The sequence below is a fragment of the Euprymna scolopes genome, chromosome 14 (genome assembly GCF_053919585.1).
Source record: "Euprymna scolopes isolate OS-2025 chromosome 14, ASM5391958v1, whole genome shotgun sequence".
NCBI classification, from domain to species: domain Eukaryota; kingdom Metazoa; phylum Mollusca; class Cephalopoda; order Sepiida; family Sepiolidae; genus Euprymna; species Euprymna scolopes.
In genome coordinates this window covers 87,505,419-87,525,027 of record NC_136495.1, presented here as the reverse complement: position 1 = coordinate 87,525,027, position 19,609 = coordinate 87,505,419, and the positions used below count along the sequence as shown (strand labels likewise).

At 37.5% G+C, this 19,609-nt stretch overlaps 1 protein-coding gene across 2 annotated transcripts in view; it reads left to right on the top strand.

The window, feature by feature from the left end:
• LOC145293147 (DNA damage-binding protein 1-like) overlaps positions 1–19,609 on the top strand; it is a 273,779-nt gene that overhangs the window by 61,460 nt on the left and 192,710 nt on the right. For both annotated transcript variants that reach the window (XM_080139570.1, XM_080139572.1), the window contains exons 3-4: positions 7,903–8,019; positions 15,913–16,055. In XM_080139570.1, coding sequence (XP_079995696.1) covers positions 7,903–8,019; positions 15,913–16,055 — 260 coding nt within the window. The remainder of the gene's footprint in view (positions 1–7,902; positions 8,020–15,912; positions 16,056–19,609) is intronic.

Below are 19,609 nucleotides of genomic sequence, written 5' to 3'. Positions count from 1 at the left end.
CTCATGACGTAGAATTTTCAACTCCCGGCGTTTTACAAAATTTGCATTTTTGTTGCAAAAAATAAAGCTCTGGAGCTAAATATTCACACATATAAGGTTTTGAGGGCAAGGAATCCAAAAATCATGGTTAGAAAGATGGCAAATGAGAGGAAGTACCTTATTTTTACCATTTTAGGTGGTGCCGCAGCACTTTTTTAGAGCTTGTTTGGGGCGATATTTTATTGAGAAAAAAACATAACTGTGGTGCTTTGCCAGACTTCTCCTTTGGATTTTTAAAGTGACAATGGGTTGGAAATTACAAAAATCAAATAAAACCTTTCGGCATATTTGACATTTCCAGACACTAAAGCCTCAAAATTGGCATTTTTATAAAAATTTAAGGATTTTTTGGTGAATTTGGCAACAATCTAATCTTAAGTTATGATCAATATCTAGAGCTGAAAAAAGACTTGGATCGGCTCATTATAGCCCATTTTCATAATATAATGTCAAATTACATCATATAAAAGGATATGGACCCCTACTTCACAGTCAAAATGGACAAAAAAATAGTCGAAAATAAAAGACTGATGCATAATCTAGTTTATCATAAGAAAAACTGTCAAACAAATATAAAACAGACATTTGTTATAACTCCAACTATCGACTTAATCTGTCAAAATAGTTCTGAGTCTTATTTTTCTCCTCCTTGGTGATGAAATATGTTCTACCATTCACTGAAATACTTGGGGTCTGCACTCTCATAACGACCTTGCTTAGTGGAATATAGCCTCTATCCCTATTAGTTGGCCAGTGGAATTGATGTGATGGTCCATGTGGATGCAGGAATTTGCAAGTAAGATCTTTCTCTTCCCTGTTGACACTCTCAATCAATGCTAACCACCAATACCCATCAAAAATGCAAGTAATGTAGTCATTGCATTTGAGCAACTCCAGAGTTTCATCTAGCGGCGTAGGCATGTCCAGGAAAGAATGGTCGATAAAGATCGTTGTGTCAGCACTCAGTTGCTTGCCCTGAATAGTAAACTGAGAAGTTGGTTTGAAATAGTGACAGCTCCTTGTACCAGGCACAGTATCTCCCAGTTTATATCTCATTTGAAGTTTCTCTCGAACTGAAACCATGTCTTCTTTGTCGATCTTTAGAAACATGATACCAGTGATCGATGATCTGCAAAAGTCTGCAACAGCATGAAAAGTGAGTATTTGGTCTTTTATTGGCCTTTGCAAGCTGGCACGGAGAACTTTGCGTTTGACAGCCCCACCAATTCCATCACAGGGTGATTTGCCATGGCTAGTTGCAAAAAATGCCCAAGTTGCATCAATTCCAAAATCTGATGAGTGATGGCAAAGGTTAATAAATGCTTTGAAGTTTTTATATTGGGCAGCACAGCCATCGCTGAAGTACTCTACACTCTTGATCCAGGGAAATTTCTCTTTGATGTACAACATCACCATTCTTTGCAGTTCATGCACAAAACAGGTGTCATGCTCAAGGTCATCTGAAATGATGCATAATGAGATCTGTTGAAGTTTACCATTGTTATCTTTGTAATAAATTACCACTGGATGTATGGTACACTGGTCTTTGTTCCAGTGATATCCCTGGATCTCATCTTGCACCACGTAGTGATAATTTTCCGCAAAGTCCAAGAGAAGTATACATTCGGTCTCAGTTATTTCTTCTCTTCTCTTTTTTAGATACTGCGCTTGGCTCTTTGCTGTGAAGGAATGGGTCGTTAGATTATCAACATTGTATACCAATATCTCTATGAAGTAATCTACATCAGCCATCTGTGTCCGTAGCATTGTCCTATCCACACTCTCCCACTGACTATATGACATCTCACTGTCAATTTCCAATTCAGTAAATTTATCTCTGATATACTTCTCTAGAGCAGGGAAACCTGGGCATTTAGGACAACGGTGGACCATACATTCAAGACTATTGGTGTCGCAAACTACCAAGGCCATCAAATCTTTGTAAGTGATATTAAAATTGGGATTTTCAGTTGGTACATTAGCAGCACTCTCATCTCTGGATTCTTCAGCTTTCCTTCTGAGCTGAGTCTTGACAGTTGAAACAAAGCAGTCAACAAGCAATTTGGTATTTTGATGGTGGGTGCAAACACAAACTGAATGAGAACCTGATGTCAAGACGGTGACGCACCATTTTGGACGGAGCTCACAGAACTTTGAAAGACCTATTTTGTGTTCAGGATAGCTTTCTTTGTAAGCTACATAAAGCTCCTTAAGATTGCATAATAGGAGCCGTTTCTGGACATGAACTTTATTACCAATGCTCACAAAATCTTTCCCTCCAGGCATTAACCGTGAAAATTCATTGTCCTCATAGAAAGCCAAGACAGAATTGATAACCTCTTTTGAGAGACCTCTCCCCTTCTTTTTCTGTGGCAATGAAAGAATACCTCGATCCTTTTTCAGTTGCCGTGCTTCACGTACTATATATTCAGAGACATTGAAATATTCAGACACCTCTTTTCGAGACCAACTTTCCGGAGCTAAAGTCATCAACTGGATCCTCTCACTGGTTTTCATTTCTTTATTCTCAAGTTTGTCCTTCATTGCATCCAACAAACAATCATAATCTTTTGCCTTTGCCACTAAATCCGTTTGACTCGTTTGGCTGCTAATAGGGCTTCCTAATTCAGGGCTAGAGATGTTAAGGACTTTGGCAGCTGCCTCTACTTGCATTTCATAGTTTCTTTCTAATTTCTCTCTGACAATATTGATTTTTGTGTGCTTCTGCATTCTACCGGTTTTTATAGGGGATATATCAAACATCATTAGACTGTCATTCAGTTTCTCTCTCTTTTGTTCAATTTGCGACTCATTTTCAAGGTCTTGGTTGTCACTTCCTTCTGTTTCACTTGTATCTTCTAACTTCTTGGCAGCTACTTCACAGTGACGGCAAAGCTTCCAGCCAGGAACAACATGGTAGCCCTTCTGCTTTAGCATCTCAGCCATGTCTAACTTGATAGCACGATCACCCTTTACCTTTCTTTTGTGCTTCAAAAAGATGTTGCAGCACTTTGTATATTTTTTCTCAAAGTAATGCCCCAAATGAAATTCGTGATACCTGCAAATGTTAGCAACGGTTTCATCAGTGAGTGTGACACCAGCTCTTAATTTGAGCACAGTTCTTACATCATGCTCTAATGCAGTTATTGGTGTTGAAGATGGCTTCAGATTGCGGTGACATGCACTCTTCATTAGTAATCCAAAAGAACATTGAGGAGCACTTGTCATCAATGATGTATCTCCTCCCTCTCGTTTCCTTGGTTCAGAAGACATTCTTAATTTATTGCTCTGGAAGAAAGATGTGAAATAATAATTCACAATGAGCAGAATATGCAATACTCAACTGAATCAGAACTTTTTGAGATATTGGAATCAGAAAAATTTTAACCTAATTTCTGATTCCAAAAACAATTCTTTTAATATCATTTTAAACTTAATTTTCCACTGCTGGTACTGATAAATATTTATTGTTTTTAAACTATTAGTAAAAATAAACTTTAGATCATAATAACATCAAAATAAGGTGTAAATTTAATTTACTTGCATAAAATAAACAAAACAGAAATTGAAACTTCATGAAAATTCGTTCTTAACCTTTAGAAAATGCAGTTTATTTACAAGTTTATAAAAAAAATGGTTTTCAAGAAAAATAATATCAACTTTATTGTCAATTAAATCAAACGTAGAATATAAAACGTGCCTTTTTTATAATTATTTTATGCTTTTGTCCTCTATGACAAGGCAAAAGATGTGAAAAAGAACATCTTACCAAGTTTGTTTAATCTTGGCCATGTTAATGTTACTGATAAAACTTCATAAAATCAGTAAAACCACGTCCCTTTCCTCCTAACCTTAAGTCCTGATGGTAATACGAATAATGAAATTTAATAAAATTAACAAAAGATAAAAAGTATATGCGATGTGGATGTAACAGGGTTTTTAATAGTTAATTTAGTGAATATAATTCTGGCATTTTTATTGTGTTCGCTTATCTTTCGCGGAAAGACAAAACAAACGGCAAAGTTGACAAAATGCGTCCTAGCCGCTAAAAACTGATGGGGTGCAGTTATGACAGCCGGCTTATCATAATTTCTTTTATAAGCCTCCGAGTAGTTTTTGATTGTGTTCGAAAGATTAAAGTCTAAAATAATCTTCAAAAGAAAAAAAAATGTATTTTCACACATGAAAAAAAAGTTATGAAGAAAGATATGAAAAATCAAAAATATAGCTAAATTTCAAAGTTTTAGAATTTTCGTAAACATTTTCATTATAACTTTTTTTTTTGAGGAGAAAAATAAGACTCAGAACTATTTTGACAGATTAAGTCGATAGTTGGAGTTATAACAAATGTCTGTTTTATATTTGTTTGACAGTTTTTCTTATGATAAACTAGATTATGCATCAGTCTTTTATTTTCGACTATTTTTTTGTCCATTTTGACTGTGAAGTAGGGGTCCATATCCTTTTATATGATGTAATTTGACATTATATTATGAAAATGGGCTATAATGAGCCGATCCAAGTCTTTTTTCAGCTCTAGATATTGATCATAACTTAAGATTAGATTGTTGCCAAATTCACCAAAAAATCCTTAAATTTTTATAAAAATGCCAATTTTGAGGCTTTAGTGTCTGGAAATGTCAAATATGCCGAAAGGTTTTATTTGATTTTTGTAATTTCCAACCCATTGTCACTTTAAAAATCCAAAGGAGAAGTCTGGCAAAGCACCACAGTTATGTTTTTTTCTCAATAAAATATCGCCCCAAACAAGCTCTAAAAAAGTGCTGCGGCACCACCTAAAATGGTAAAAATAAGGTACTTCCTCTCATTTGCCATCTTTCTAACCATGATTTTTGGATTCCTTGCCCTCAAAACCTTATATGTGTGAATATTTAGCTCCAGAGCTTTATTTTTTGCAACAAAAATGCAAATTTTGTAAAACGCCGGGAGTCGAAAATTCTACGTCATGAGATAGCAATTTTTGATTTCCAGGCCGAAACCAACTGTGAAAAAAAATATGTTCCTGAAATCCAACTGGGCTGAAATTGCAGATTTCTCTTAGTTTTAACCCAAAGTTTGTATGGTGTAAATATGAAAAAAATCCAAGAGGGGGTGTGTCGGGGCTGGATGAATTGGGCTGGAATAACCCTCTAACTTTAATGTCTGAACATATATACAATGCACTGGATTGTTGGATTGTGTAGTGGACTTTCGGTCAGCGTTCAAGTTGTGGATAACTTGACAAAGACTAAAGTTACTTCTCATGAAAGAGGAGAACTATTTATGGCACAATGGGAGATTCCATTGTGCACACATGGGCCAGTCTATTCCTTGGATTGTGATTGGCTGAATCACCTGATTGGATATGCTTGTACATAAATACAAGCCCTCAGTCCAGCTCAATCTGATGTCTGTCTTGTGCATGAGCTGGACCCTTGGTAAGTGTTGCTGCTATTATTATTATTGTTGTTGTTGTGTGTTATTGACTAACACAGTTCTTTTGATTATTCTACATGGATAATGCAGGGGAGGCTGGGAGATTAGCCCTGTATATATATCTAAGGCCTTTTACAGGATTTGGCGTGATGGTCTTATGAAAATCAGATCCCATGTTATTACTGGACAAATACTTAACATAATTAAATCCTTCTTAAATAAGAGAAGAATCCAGATTGTCCTTGACAGTTGTATGCCAAAAATGTAGGTATATATCAGGAGTCTGTCCTTGGATCTTTATTATTTCTGATATTCATAAATGACCTTCCTGATAAAATTGTTTCCAAGATGGGTATATTTGCTGATGACACCATGCTATAACAAACATGAGGGGAAAACAAATGAACACATATCCAAGGCAATGGCAAAGACCCTAGAAGAAGACCTCCAGTCTGTAGTGGAATGGGGACAAAAATGGATGGTCACATTCAATGCTGTCAAGATTAAGCTTCTTTCCTTTAATAATTACAAGAAACCTTCTCAACTGCTAATAGCCATGGCTACTGGTACATTACTTGAAAATACTTTGTTCAAACTCTTTGTTCACAGGGAACATGAGTTGGAACAGATACACATTGAAGGTTTTGCCAAGGTTGTAAAAAAGGTGGGCTTTCTCTACCTTGCTAGAAAGTTACTTATGCCTGATTGTTCTGTACTTCTACAAGGCCATGTATAGAGTACTTTTGCCACATATAGCTAGTGCATCTGCTACTAATCTCTCACTCTGAAACTGGGTTCAAAAGAGTTGCCAACCTAATAGGTCCTGCACTACCAGTTAGACTTCAACCTCTGTCCCATCGATGAAATGTTGCATCTCTCTACCTGTTTAGATGTCCAACAAACTACAAACCCTTGTACCCCCTCAACGTAAATACTCCTGACAAACCCAACAAGCAGCAAAATCCCACCCTTTCAGAGATCTCCAGATGCCAGAAAACCTTTTACTCAATAATTTCTTTCCTAGGACTGCTAGACTTTGGAATTCTGACCTGGGTCTCTGCTTCCCCAACTGTTCTGACATGCAGAAGTTCAAGTGTAATGCAAACAGACATCTTGCTGCTGAACTCCTTACATAGTACACCTGCAAATTATGTTTCAGATAGTAGCCTCTGCATCAAAGTAGCACTGTGCCTTGTGAAAATGCAATAAAAAACGAAATAACTAATGTTCTTTTCTATTTTATTTCAATAAATCGTTTCACAATAGAAGTATTGAAGAACAATAAAAGTGAGGGAACTAATTTGCCTTGTCACAACCTCCAGTAGCACTACACCGGAAATTGGGAAGTTTTAGGAGACGAAGTCACCTTTTGTTGTGTAGTTTCTTATCCCATCCTCTATTGTTAAGTTGAAGAATAAAATCGCATGGCCTCTTTGCCATGAAATGAAGACACGAAGTATGCCGATATATAATTACAACCAAAGTACATTTATTTACATCTAATTACAAATTAAAGATTGTAATAGTTCAAAGCGAAAGATGATTAATGAGTAACGTTACTTGCATGAGTCTTTGATGAGAAATCAAACGCCAAAACCAGGAAGTGTGTCTGTCACATCTGCATTTGTTGCAAGGTCCAGCGAAAAAAGAGTGACTGATACAAACTGGAAATAAAGGTGGCTGTATCGCTCCCTTGTAGCCAAGAATAATATTACTAGAGTTAAAGGGTGATAATCATGTTTGCCTTAATAAAGTCATCCGTTTGAGTTTGTGTGTTTGCTTGTGTGGAGAACTCAGTTCCCATAAAGTATGCTGGCTGACTAACTAAATTTTTATTTCTTAAACATTTGAATGTTCATATTTTATTTGATTATAACAAAGTTCTCTTTCAATCATATGATGAGGTTATTTTATGTAATTGAAAGAACTAAGATATACCAAAGTGATTTTGGAACTGGTTTCTTTTGGTGCAACACTTGAGGTCTGAGATTTTTCAACCAAATAATGTCCCTAAAATGCATAGCAAAAGTAACTGTGGAATGATTCAGAACAATAGTGGTGTATTGTTGGTTGATGAATTTCAGATCTTTCTGAAAATTTATATTAAGATTGAGTGGTCTGATGAATCTCAGAAATCACAAGATCTCAATGATATGAGCAATGTTTACAAAAAGAATGTAAAAAAATTTTTGTTTTGTAAACATTGCAGAGTACTTGTTGGATTACGAAAACATAAACCAAGCTTATGTAACTAAGTATTAAGATAGAAAATCAGTGTTCATGAATACATTTTTGTTTTTTGTTTGTTTTAAAATAATGGACTCATATGTATTCAGTTATGATTTAGTGGCTAATCTGCTATGAATTCTTTTTTTTTTATTTTTTTATGTCTATATTATGTGTGATGCGATTATCTTTTATTTTCAGGGAGAGGAAAAAGATGTGATGTTCCTTTTGACTTCTCGTTATAGTGCAATGATTTTGGAATGCCAGCAAGATGGCGACAGTCTTGATATCATTACAAAGGCTCTAGGTTCGGTTCAAGTAAGGATTTTTTTTCTTTTTTAACAATAAAAAAAAAAAAAAATGCCAAAATTTACATAAACAGTGTACATTCAGATAGTACAGCGTTATGCATAGCACAGTAACAAAGTGGCTGCTATGGTCAGTTATTTCTGTTAATTCTCTGACCAAAATTATGAACCTGAAAACTTGATTTGTATGCAAATTAAGAAAATATTTTTTCATATAGCTTCTAAATTGACAATTTAAGAAAAACATTTTGAAAGAAATGCTCATCTGATTAGGTTAATTACAAGACTATAGTAAATGTTTTTTTAAGGCCATTTGAGGATACGGGTTAATGAATGTAAGTTGATACTGTAGTAATCGTTAATGGTGTAAATTGCGTAGAATTTGATTATTGATGATTATTGACGGCTCAACAAGAAATTGTTTACATTGGCTTTGAAGGCTACCATGTTGTATTCAACTGGGAAGCAGTACAGGGGAACAGTGTTTCACAGGTGGGCAGTTCTGGGAAAGAAACTAGTCATGGAATCTGCATTTTAGATTTAGGCACAGAGTGGGGAAATTGTTTAGTGGTTGTAACTAGTCGTATTTAGATTCATTTACATCGACTTTTATAAAATTCACGCTATTCCTTCCTCTCCCGTGTTTGTTCGGCTTTTTCATATAAAAGCGAAATTGAATCGAAAGCAAAGGCAGCTTTCCGGCCTTTCGTGCCGGGACGTCCAAAAAGCAATTAGCTTTGATCAATCATATCAGAAAATTGCTATTCATTTGGACACTCCCTTTTCATGGGGAATTGGTTTTCCCCAACATCGTGGGGGAAATAAATGAATGAAACAGCGGAAAGCTGAACTGGCCTTGAGCCAACGTTCGTTTCTGCACCTGCTAGCAAGTCAACTTTTTGATTGACATCGCTAAAATTAAAAGCTTTTCACTTCCTACTAGCAGGGGTGCCCAGCGTTGTCTGTGTTTGTGTGTGTGGGGAAAAAAAGTTTTGGTAGGCAGGTAGGCTTGAACCCGAAGCCTTGAGGCGAAGTCGAAAAAAAAAAGGTGACATGTTACAGCTACGCTAAGAGGGCAGAGGAAGAGAGAATCGTTGAAATTAAAAGCTTAAAAAACGTCTGCTTTTCTACGTCAAACATCGCACCATAGAGAAATGAAATCACGCAGAGCCAGTTAAGCTGTACGCTTTCTGCGTATTTGTTTTTTCCCCAAGATGTTTGGAAAAACCAGCTCCCCACAAAAAGGGGAGTGTTCAAATGAATAGCAATCATCTAATATCACAGGTTTTCCTCACATTGATCAAAGCCCATTGTTTCTGGACGTGCCGAGAACATACTTTGCTTTTGATTTTTAGTTTCATTTTATACGGAAAAGCCAAACTGGCGAGAGTAAAAAATATTGCGAAAATAGTGTGTAAAAGTCACTCAAATAAAAGATAGATGACCTCCTTTTGTAAATCGGAGATAATATAATCTAGGGAGTATATAAAAAGTTCTAAAATGCGGTAAGTCCATGAGCAAACCCCCCTTCCCCGAAAAAAACCTTTGCCGGACATACAAAAAAATTGCACACACAAACACACACACAGTTTCGCTTTTGTATAGACTAGCGGTGATGCCCGGCATTGCTCGGGTGTAAATAAAAAAAAAAAAAAGTTTGGGAGAGGGGTAGGTTTGAACCTGAAGCCCTGAGGCTAATAACCTGATGACTTACCATGACGCTACATGGGCAGAGAAGTGGGGAAGGGTGAAATTAAACGCTTAAAAAAAAGGTGCTTAAACAAACGTGTGGCTTTCTAGGTCAAACATCACGCCATATTAGTAGAGAAAATGGAATCACAGCGCAAAGTTAACATGTAACATAATAAAAGATTCAGACGAACTTGTTTTGTAATCAAAACATCGAAAAAAAAACACAAACAAAACTAACGTAAGGCAAATGAACGATGTTAAATGTAAAAATCGAAAAAACAAAAAACGAATACGAACATTAAAACTAAAAACCAAAAAAAAAAAAATGTGAAAAATGCCTGTTTCGATATTAAAATTTAAAAAATCGGTGGGTACCCGGGTGTTTTTGGGTGTGTGGTCAGGGGTGGGCCCTGACCACACACCCAAAAACACCCGGGTACCCACCGATTTTAATGAAAACCTAAGATGTTAATGAAAACCTAAGAATAAGCGAAGTAAAAAAAAAAAAACAAAACAGAAAAACGAACGTTACGTGAAAAATGGCTTAAATAACACTGGTTCAATATTTAAATTTAAAAAATTGAAAAAGAAAGACATCTCACACCACGATTCGAACCCAAAACGTTTAGATAATGACCCAACAGGCTAACCAACTGAGCTAACGCAACGTACATGAAATTTAGTCAGTTCTTCAACTATTTAAAGTAAATCAGGTCATGATGTTCAAGCCCTGAAGCGAAGTTTGAAAATGAAATGTGAAAAAAACATGAACCGTTCAGCCAGCCAGAATAAGTTACTGAAAGATGTTTGAATTTATTTAAGTAAGAACCAATTTGACCGGTGCGTGCACGGAAGTCGTAGAGCGTTACGACGACGACGATGTCAATGACCAGGTTTGTTTGTTATAAGCGAAGTAAAAAAAAGAAAACAACGTTAAAACTTAAGGTGGGGGGGTAATCAAAACATCGAAAGAAAAACACAAAAAAAAAACTAACGTAAGGTAAACGAACAATGTTAAATGTAAAAATCGAAAAAAGAAAACAGAAAAATGAACACGTGAAAAATGGTTTAAATAAGCCTGTTTTGATATTAAAATTTAAATCGGTGGGTACCCGGGTGTTTTTGGGTGTGTGGCCGGGGGTGGATAAGCGAAGTAAAAAAAAAAAAATCAGAAAAATGAACGTTACGTGAAAAATGACTTAAATAACACTGGTTCAATATTTAAATTTAAAAAATCGAAAAAAAAAAAGACATCTCACACCACGATTTGAACCCAAAACGAACCAACGCGCTAACCAACTGAGTTAATGCGACGTACATGAAATTTAATCAGTTCTTCAACTATTTAAAGTAAATCAGGTCATGACGTCATCTGACGCATGCGTAGAACCAGTCGTCGTCACGAGGGGACGGTTTTTGTTGACACCCCCCCCCTGTCGAAAATTGTCGATTTTGGGGTGAAAAAAATGAACGTTTTTGGCCAATTTTTCGATATTTTTCGGGCGAAGGATGGAACTTCAATATGATACCGAGTTTGTGAATTTTTGTAATGTCTGTCGAAAGTTTTTAGCAGACACACAAACAAACATACATACACACATTTTCGCTTTTATATTTATAGACTAGCGGTGGGGAAGAGTAACCTGGCATTGCCCGGGTGTTTGTAGATGTGTGTGTGGTGTTAAATAAAAAAGAACCCGGTGGGGGGGAGGTAGGATCGAACCTGAAGCCCTGAGGCGAAGTGTGAAAATAAAATCACCCAGCCAGAATGAGTTACTGAAAGATGTTTGAATTTATTTAAGTAAGAATCAAATTGACAGGTGCGCGCACGGAAGTCGTCGAGCGTTACGACGACAATGACAATGACAACGACCAGGTTTGTTTGTTATAAGCGAAGTAAAAAAAGAAAACAACGTTAAAACTTAAGTGGCGGGGGGGGGGTGTAATCAAAACATCGAAAAAAAAAAAAAAACTAACGTAAGGCAAACGAACGATGAAAACAAAAACGAACACCTGAAAAATGGCTTAAATAAGCCTGTTTCGATATTAAAATTTAAAAAATCGGTGTGTACTCTGGTGTTTTTGGGTGTGTGGTCGGGGGTGGATAAGCGAAGTAAAAAAAAACCCAGAAAAACGATCGTTACGTGAAAAATGACTTAAATAACACTGGTTCAATTTTTAAATTTAAAAAATTGTAAAAAAAAAAAAAAAGAAGACATCTCACACCACGATTAGAACCCAAAACATTTAGATAATGAACCAACGCGCTAATCAACTGAGCTAACGCAACATACATGAAATTCCCCCTGTCGAAAATTGTCGATTTCGGGGTGGGAAAATGAACGTTTTTGGCCAATTTTTCGATATTTTTCGAGCGAAGGATGGAGCTTCAATATGATATCGAGTTTGTGAATTTTTGTAATGTCTGTCAAAAGTTTTTAGTGGACACACATACAAACATACAAACATACATTTTCGCTTTTATATATATACTAGCGGGGGGTACCCGGCGTTGCCCGGGTGTTTGTAGGTGTGTGTATGGGGGGGGGGTAATTAATAACCCTGCTTAAATATTATAAAAAAGACGATGTAAAAAAAAAAACAACCCAAAACCAAAACGGAAAAAAAGATGGCATAAATAAACCTGTGTATTGGGGAGGGGTAAACTAAAGAATAAGCGAAGTAATGAATAAAAAAACGTTGTCCGGGTGTTTAAAGGTGTAAAAGAAAAAAAAATAGTTTTGGTCGGGAAGAGGGATTGAACCCGGAAAGCCTTGATGACGCGGAGGTGGAGACCAAAGCCAACTACTTAACCGTCTCGACTACGAGTGAGAGTAATTGATTAGCTGTTAAGTTAAGGCTTATAAAGCTAGTAAAAGAGGTTTGATTGACAGGAAGACACTAAATGAGGTCATCGCGGAATCGTTATTTTTAGCTTTCACTTCCCCCCAGATGATGATGGTGGGAAGGGGGGAAAGCAGCGCGCGAAAGCCGAGAACACGTTTTAATTTCACTGTATTTATACTTAAAATCAGGACAAACAATGGACATAGCGAAATAGCGCGAATCTCATAAAAGTCGATGTAAATAAATCTAGAGACGACCCGCGTTCTCAAATCCTAGATATTATGATATAGGACCCATATAAAGAGTTTTAAGCGATAGTAACGATCCCGGGAGCGTGTGGTGTGCGAAAGAAGCCTTTTGAAGACATACAAGAAATGGTCACACACATTTTGCCTTTTATATATATAGATTAGCGGGGGGGGGGGGTACCCGGCGATGCCTGGGTGTCTTGAGGTAAATCAAAACTCCGGGGGGGGGGGGGGTGTTAAATAATAAAATAAATATTTTGGTAGGTAAGTATGAGAATCGAACCCGTACCCTTGAGTTGGAAGTTAATGTGTGAAAAAAAATAACCTGCTACGTTAACCATTGACCCACGGCGACAACAGACAATGTTAAGCAGGTTATTTAACTATAAAAAGAGGCGTGCACAATAAAAGTTAACTTTGACCTAATTAAGAAGGTCAAATAGAAGTCACACAGCGTTTGGGTTTGTTTACCCAAATTTAACTGTTTCTTTCCCCAACAGATGTTGGGGAGGGGTGTCTGATCAAAGCTGATTGCTTCTGGACGTTTTTCCCAGCGCAATGCCGAGAAGGTATTTATTTGCTCCCCCACCGAGCAAATTAGGCACAAGGCCGATTTTTAATGTGAGGAGTGAAGGGGAAATGGGGACCAACTCCCCGGGGAGTAGGGGAGCTGGATAGTGACAATTGGTATGAAGGGTTGCCCCTACATTGACCAAGGTCTTATATGGTCTTTGCTTGCAGTATCTGCCGGAACAGATTCCGTACCTTTGTCGTCCGGAAGGTGGGTCTTTCATATGAGACCAAGTTTGTGAATTTTTGTTGTGTCTGTCAAAATTTTTAGCAGACACACAAACATACATACACACATTTTCGCTTTTATATATATAGACTAGCGAGGGGTACCCGGCGTTGCCCGGGTGTTTGTAGGTGTGTGTGAAAAAAAAAACCAAGCCTTTACGACGCGCAGTTGGAAAATAGTAAAGTGTGAAAAAAAACAGGCGCGCGTTTTTGATTGACGTGACGGCGATAGGTATTCAGCAGTTAAAATTTTGTGCGGGACAGTTTTTAATGAGGTCAATAAATCGGTTTGTTTGTTTTTCAAAACCCGCTCACTCGTCTGATATGACAAAGTTGACATTGACCAAACCAAATGGGCCTGTGATTAGAGTCGAGTTTCGCTTTTTTTTATACCGAAAACCGAATGTAACGCGTGCCGATCCGGGAAATGTGGAATAATTAACGTTTGAAAGTCAATAAAATTAAATAGAAAGGCGAGTTTCGTGGTTAAGTGTGAGATATTACAATTTATGGATGATATAAAAAGTTTTAAGAAGTTGCGAAGCGAGCGAGCGCTTCTCTGAAAGAAGTGTGTCCGCTAAAAACTTTCGACAGACACAACGAAAATTTACAAACTCGGTATTATATTGAAGCCCCATCCTTCGCATGAAAAATATCGAAAAATTGGCCAAAAACGTTCATTTTTTTCACCCCGAAATCGACAATTTTCGACAAGGGGGGGGGTGTCAACAAAAACCGTCCCCTCGTGACGACGACTGGTTCTACGCATGCGTCAGATGACGTCATGACCTGATTTACTTTAAATAGTTGAAGAACTGATTAAATTTCATGTACGTCGCATTAACTCAGTTGGTTAGCGTGTTGGTTCATTATCTAAACGTTTTGGGTTTGAATCGTGGTGTGAGATGTCTTTTTTTTTTTTTTTTTTTTCGATTTTTTAAATTTAAATATTGAACCAGTGTTATTTAAGCCATTTTTCACGTAACGTTGTTTTTTTTTTTTTTTTTTTTACTTCACTTATAACCACACACCCAAAAACACTTGGGTACCCACCGATTTTTTAAAAAATTTTTAATATCGAAACAGGCTTATTTAAACCATTTTTCACATGTTTTTTTTTTTTTAACTTTCGGTTTTCTATTTTTTTTTTTTTTTTTTTTCAGATTTTACATTTAACATCATTCGTTTGCCTTACGTTAGTTTTTTTTCTGTGTTTTTTTTTTTCGATGTTTTGATTACCTCGCTTAAGTTTTAACGTTCATTTTTATGTTTTCTTTTTTAACTTCGCTTATAACAAACAAACCTGGGCATTGACCTCATTAAAAACAACTGCTGAATAGCTATTGCTTACATCATCATCGTCGTAATGCTCGCACAAAATCTTAACTCTACGACTTCCGTGCGGGCACCTGTCAATTTTGTTCTTAAATAAATTCGAACATCTTTCAGTAACTCATTCTGGCTGGCCGAGCGGTTCATGTTTTTTCACATTTTATTTTCAAACTTCGCCTCAGGGCTTCGGGTTCGATCCTACCAACTTACCAAAACTTTTTACCCCCCCCCCCCGTTTCTTTTTTTATTTAAGAGAACACACACCTCGAAACACCTGGGCAATGCCGGGTACGCCAGCTAGTATATATATAAAAGCCAAAACATGTGTGCACATTTTATGTCCGGCAAAGGCTATTTTCACTGGGCTTCTCGGAAGGCTTACTATGTTTACATACCACCTAGATCATAATATGTACGATTTGCAAACGCGCGTCGCGTCTAGATTTATTTACATCGAATTTTACAAAATTCTTACTATTTCGGTTGGCCTCGTGTGTGTTTGTCTTTTTCGTATAAAAGCGAAACTAAATCTGACCCACAAATAAAAAAATGACTTGTTGAAGCACATTAGGTATGTAATATTGCTGATGTCCACGAAAATACAGCATATGCTTATAATGCTACATCCTGGCAACATCAAACTTTATTATCGACAAAATTACTATTACACATATATAAGAAAATGCAAACTACAGGGGTATATTAAAAAATGTACTTTATTAGAAATTGTTTTGAAAATATATATGCAAATTAGGAATACCTCAAATTGTTTGGATGTTTTCAGGTTACTATGTACATTACTACGAAATTGTATGTTGTATCATAACATTAAATAAGCATAAGATGTTTTCATGTTAATATAGTTAGAAGAGGTGAAAGGGAAACATTTGTATTTATTCATTTAGATATACAAAAGAAATTAAGCCCTAAAAAATGAATGGTATTTAATTTTTCAAACTGCAAAATATTGTGTTTTTATGATATAGGATAGAGTTGGCCGTCCTTCTGAAACTGGGATCATTGGAATTATTGACCCTCTCTGCCAGGTGATAGCACTCAGACTTTATGATGGCTTATTAAAAGTGATACCTTTGGATAAAGATCGTGAGTTGAAGGCATTCAATATACGGTAAGTTTGATGTAGCTTATTTTGCTTGATGCTTATATATATATATATATATATATTTTTTTTTTTTACATAGGCGGCACCACTTATCAAGGCTGATAGGCCACTCAAGGATAAGGGTTAAAGAGTGTAGAGTAGTCAAAAGGACAATATAGTAATCGATAGTAATGGAAGTTCGGTAAATTTGTTAACTTAAGTGGAACGGCTCATCAGAAACTTGTTCACGTTGAACTTGAAGACAACCATATTATAGACAGCTGGAAAGCAGGAAAACGGAAGACAATTCCACAGGCGTGCAGTTCTAAGAAAGAAGCTTTGATCATGGAATCTATGTTTAGATTTAGGTACAGATAAAGAGTGGGGAAAATTATTGATAATGTTTTCAGCTTGTCTAGTGTTTCTTGTGAAAGTTTGGCGAGTGGGGGGACCATAGATTGAAGCTTAGTTGAACACTTTCCATGAAAATAACAATAAAGCAGAGACAAACTCGCAACATCTCTTCTGTGAGATAGAGGTTGCAGCGAAGAGAAAAGGACATCTCCCACCAGGCCACGAAGTCTATTTTGAACCCTATCAAGGCAGGACAAGTCTTTTCTAGCAGCTCCTGCCCATATGTGGCAACAGTATTCCATCCTTGGACGTATCTGGCTCTTATATAGATAGAGAATTGCATCAGCAGTGAGATATCTACCGGATCGATAGAAAGATCCCACCATTTTTCCAGCGGCCTTGGCAACAGATTTGATGTACGTATTCCATTTAAGATCAGGAGTAAAGGTCAAGCCCAGAAGCCTGTCAACACTTGAGGCCTCCCCAAGACGAGAGCCATTCATTTTAATTGATGCCAGATGGGGATCAGAACGTTGATGATGTAAAGATAGAAGCTTGGTTTTAGATGCATTAAAAGTAACCAGCCACTCCTTTCCCCATTGTACAACGTGATCAAGATCAGAGGAGAGAGAATCGGAGAGAAGTTGGTCGTTTACTGTCTTAGATGTGCTACCATAGATGGTAGTGTCGTCAGCAAAAATGTCTACGAATGATGTAAGGATGTGATTTGGAAGATCATTAATGTAGATCAGGAAAAGAGTTGGGCCCAGGATGGACCCCTTTTTTTTTTTTTTTTACACAGTGATCACCACTTATCGAGGCCCGGAAGCCACTCAGGAATAAGGGTTATTGCAAGTACATTACGTTAGTGTGGAGATTTGATGGAGTGTTTACTTAAGGGGGCGGTTCATTAGGAATTTGTTAACATTAGACTTGAAGACATCCAAGTTGTAGTCCGGAGGGAAGCAGGCAGACGGAACAGAGTTCCACAGGCGTGCAGTTCTAAGAAAGAAGCTTTGTTCATGGAATTCGCTTTTTGATTTAGGCACAGATATAGAGTGGGGGAAATTTTTCACAGTGGATTCAGCTAGACGGGTGTTTTTCGTGAAAGATTGGCGAGGGGGGACCAGGGATTGGAGTTCAGATGAGCACCTGCCATGAAAATAACGATAAAACAAGGATAGGCTCGCAACGTCTCTTCTGTGAGAGAGGGGTTGCAGGGTAGAGAAAAGGGCATCCCCCACTAAGCCACGAAGTCTATTTTGTACTCTGTCAAGGCATGATAGGCTGTTTTTGGCAGCTCCTACCCAGATATGGCAGCAGTATTCCATCCTTGGACATACTTGGCTTTTATATAGATAGAGAATTGCATCAGTAGTGAGATATCTTCTGGAGCGGTAGAAGGATCCCACCATCTTTCCAGCGACCTTGGCAACAGACTTGATGTACGTGTTCCATTTCAGATCAGGAGTAAAGGTCAAACCCAGAAGCTTGCTGAGGGACTCCAGCATTTATACCGCGAGCTTCTGATTTTTGCCCATCAACTACTACTCTTATGAACCTATCAGAGAGAAATGCCATACCCTATCAAAGGCCTTTGATATGTCAAGAGCAATTGCCCTAGAAAGGTTGCCTCTGTCGAGAGATTCGCTAATCCTATGAGATATAACTGTAAGCACATCTGCTGTAGATCTAGCAGAACGGAAACCATATTGTGTGTCACTAAGAAGGTTATTTTTGCTGAGATGGTTGATTGCTTCTCTATTTAACACAGATTCCAGCAACTTACTCATGACGCACAGGAGACTTCTTGGCCTGTACTGAGAGGGGGGTGAGCGATCACCTGAATTCTTAAATATAGGGCATACTGATGAGATTTTCCAGGGTGATGGGAAGCAATTTTCCTTAAGACAACGTTTAAACAGTTTTGTAAGTATGGGTGCTAGTTCTGGTTGAAGTTTTTTGAGTACTATAATTGAAATACCGTCAGGGCCGGTTGCTTTACTGGAATCAAGGTTTTTGATTAGCTTGGCAACATCACATACAGATATTTGTATATCACATAGTGTGTTTTCTGATACAGGAGGAAATATTGGGGGTTGGCGGCCTTGGTCGCAAAGGGTAGAATTAGCTGCAAAGTTCTTGACAAAGAGTTTGGCTTTGTCTGATGCTGACAAGATGACCTCAGGTCCATTGATGATAGTTGCGATAGAACACACGCTTCTGTTCAAGATTCTGTTTGCTATTTGCCAAAGCTGGTGGGTATCAAGTCGCTGCTCAGCTACTTTGGACTTGAAACACTGAGCATACAACTCTCTTGCGTTCTTTATTACTTTCTTACAATGGTTGCTGGCAGTCCTGAAAGCGGCTTTAGTTTCCATACATCTATTACGTTGGAAGCAGTGGAAAAAGTGATTTCTGTGTGCAATAGCAGCAGCACATTCTGGAGAAAACCATGGCTGGCTGTTAGGTTTTTGCTGGAACTGTTTCGAGGGTATGAAATTGTCTATACCTACAATTAACCATTCTGTCAGGTCTGATACTATAGACGACACATCCTTTTTAAACATGGAACGCAGAGGAAGATCCGATATAAATGTACGGAAACTATCCCAGTCAGCCATAGTGTATCGATATACTGTACGATAGAGAGGTACGTCTGAGGACTTATTACATTTCATTTTTATCTTAATTGATACAACTGAGTGGTCGGAAGATCCAAGAGGAGACAGAACGGAAACTGAACATAGTTCAGGGCAAGTTGTGAGAAAAAGGTCTAGGAGACTTGCATACTGGCCATCATTGTCGGGCACACGAGTGGGTTCGTGAACAATCTGAGTGAGGTCATAAGCAATGGAGAAATCATGACAGAATCTCCCCTCATCATCGGTCTTGTTTGAGTAGGTCAACCATTCCACATTGTGAACATTGAAGTCTCCACATACGTGAATGTTAGCTGAAGGATATGCTGATAGAACTTGGTCAATTTTCTCAGATATGCTTTTAAAGATAGTAACTCCGCTGTTATGGGGGCGATAGAGAGTAAATATAAATGCCGTAGTGTGAGCTAGTCCTACTCGGAAGCACATATAGGGTAAGTTAGGATCTTCTCTGGAGATGTCCCTACCACATGGAAAGCCATCTTTTATATAGGCACATATTCCATGCCCATGGCGATCTTGGGGGTCAGATTTGGAAGTTAGGTTAGAGTATCCTTTAATTACGAA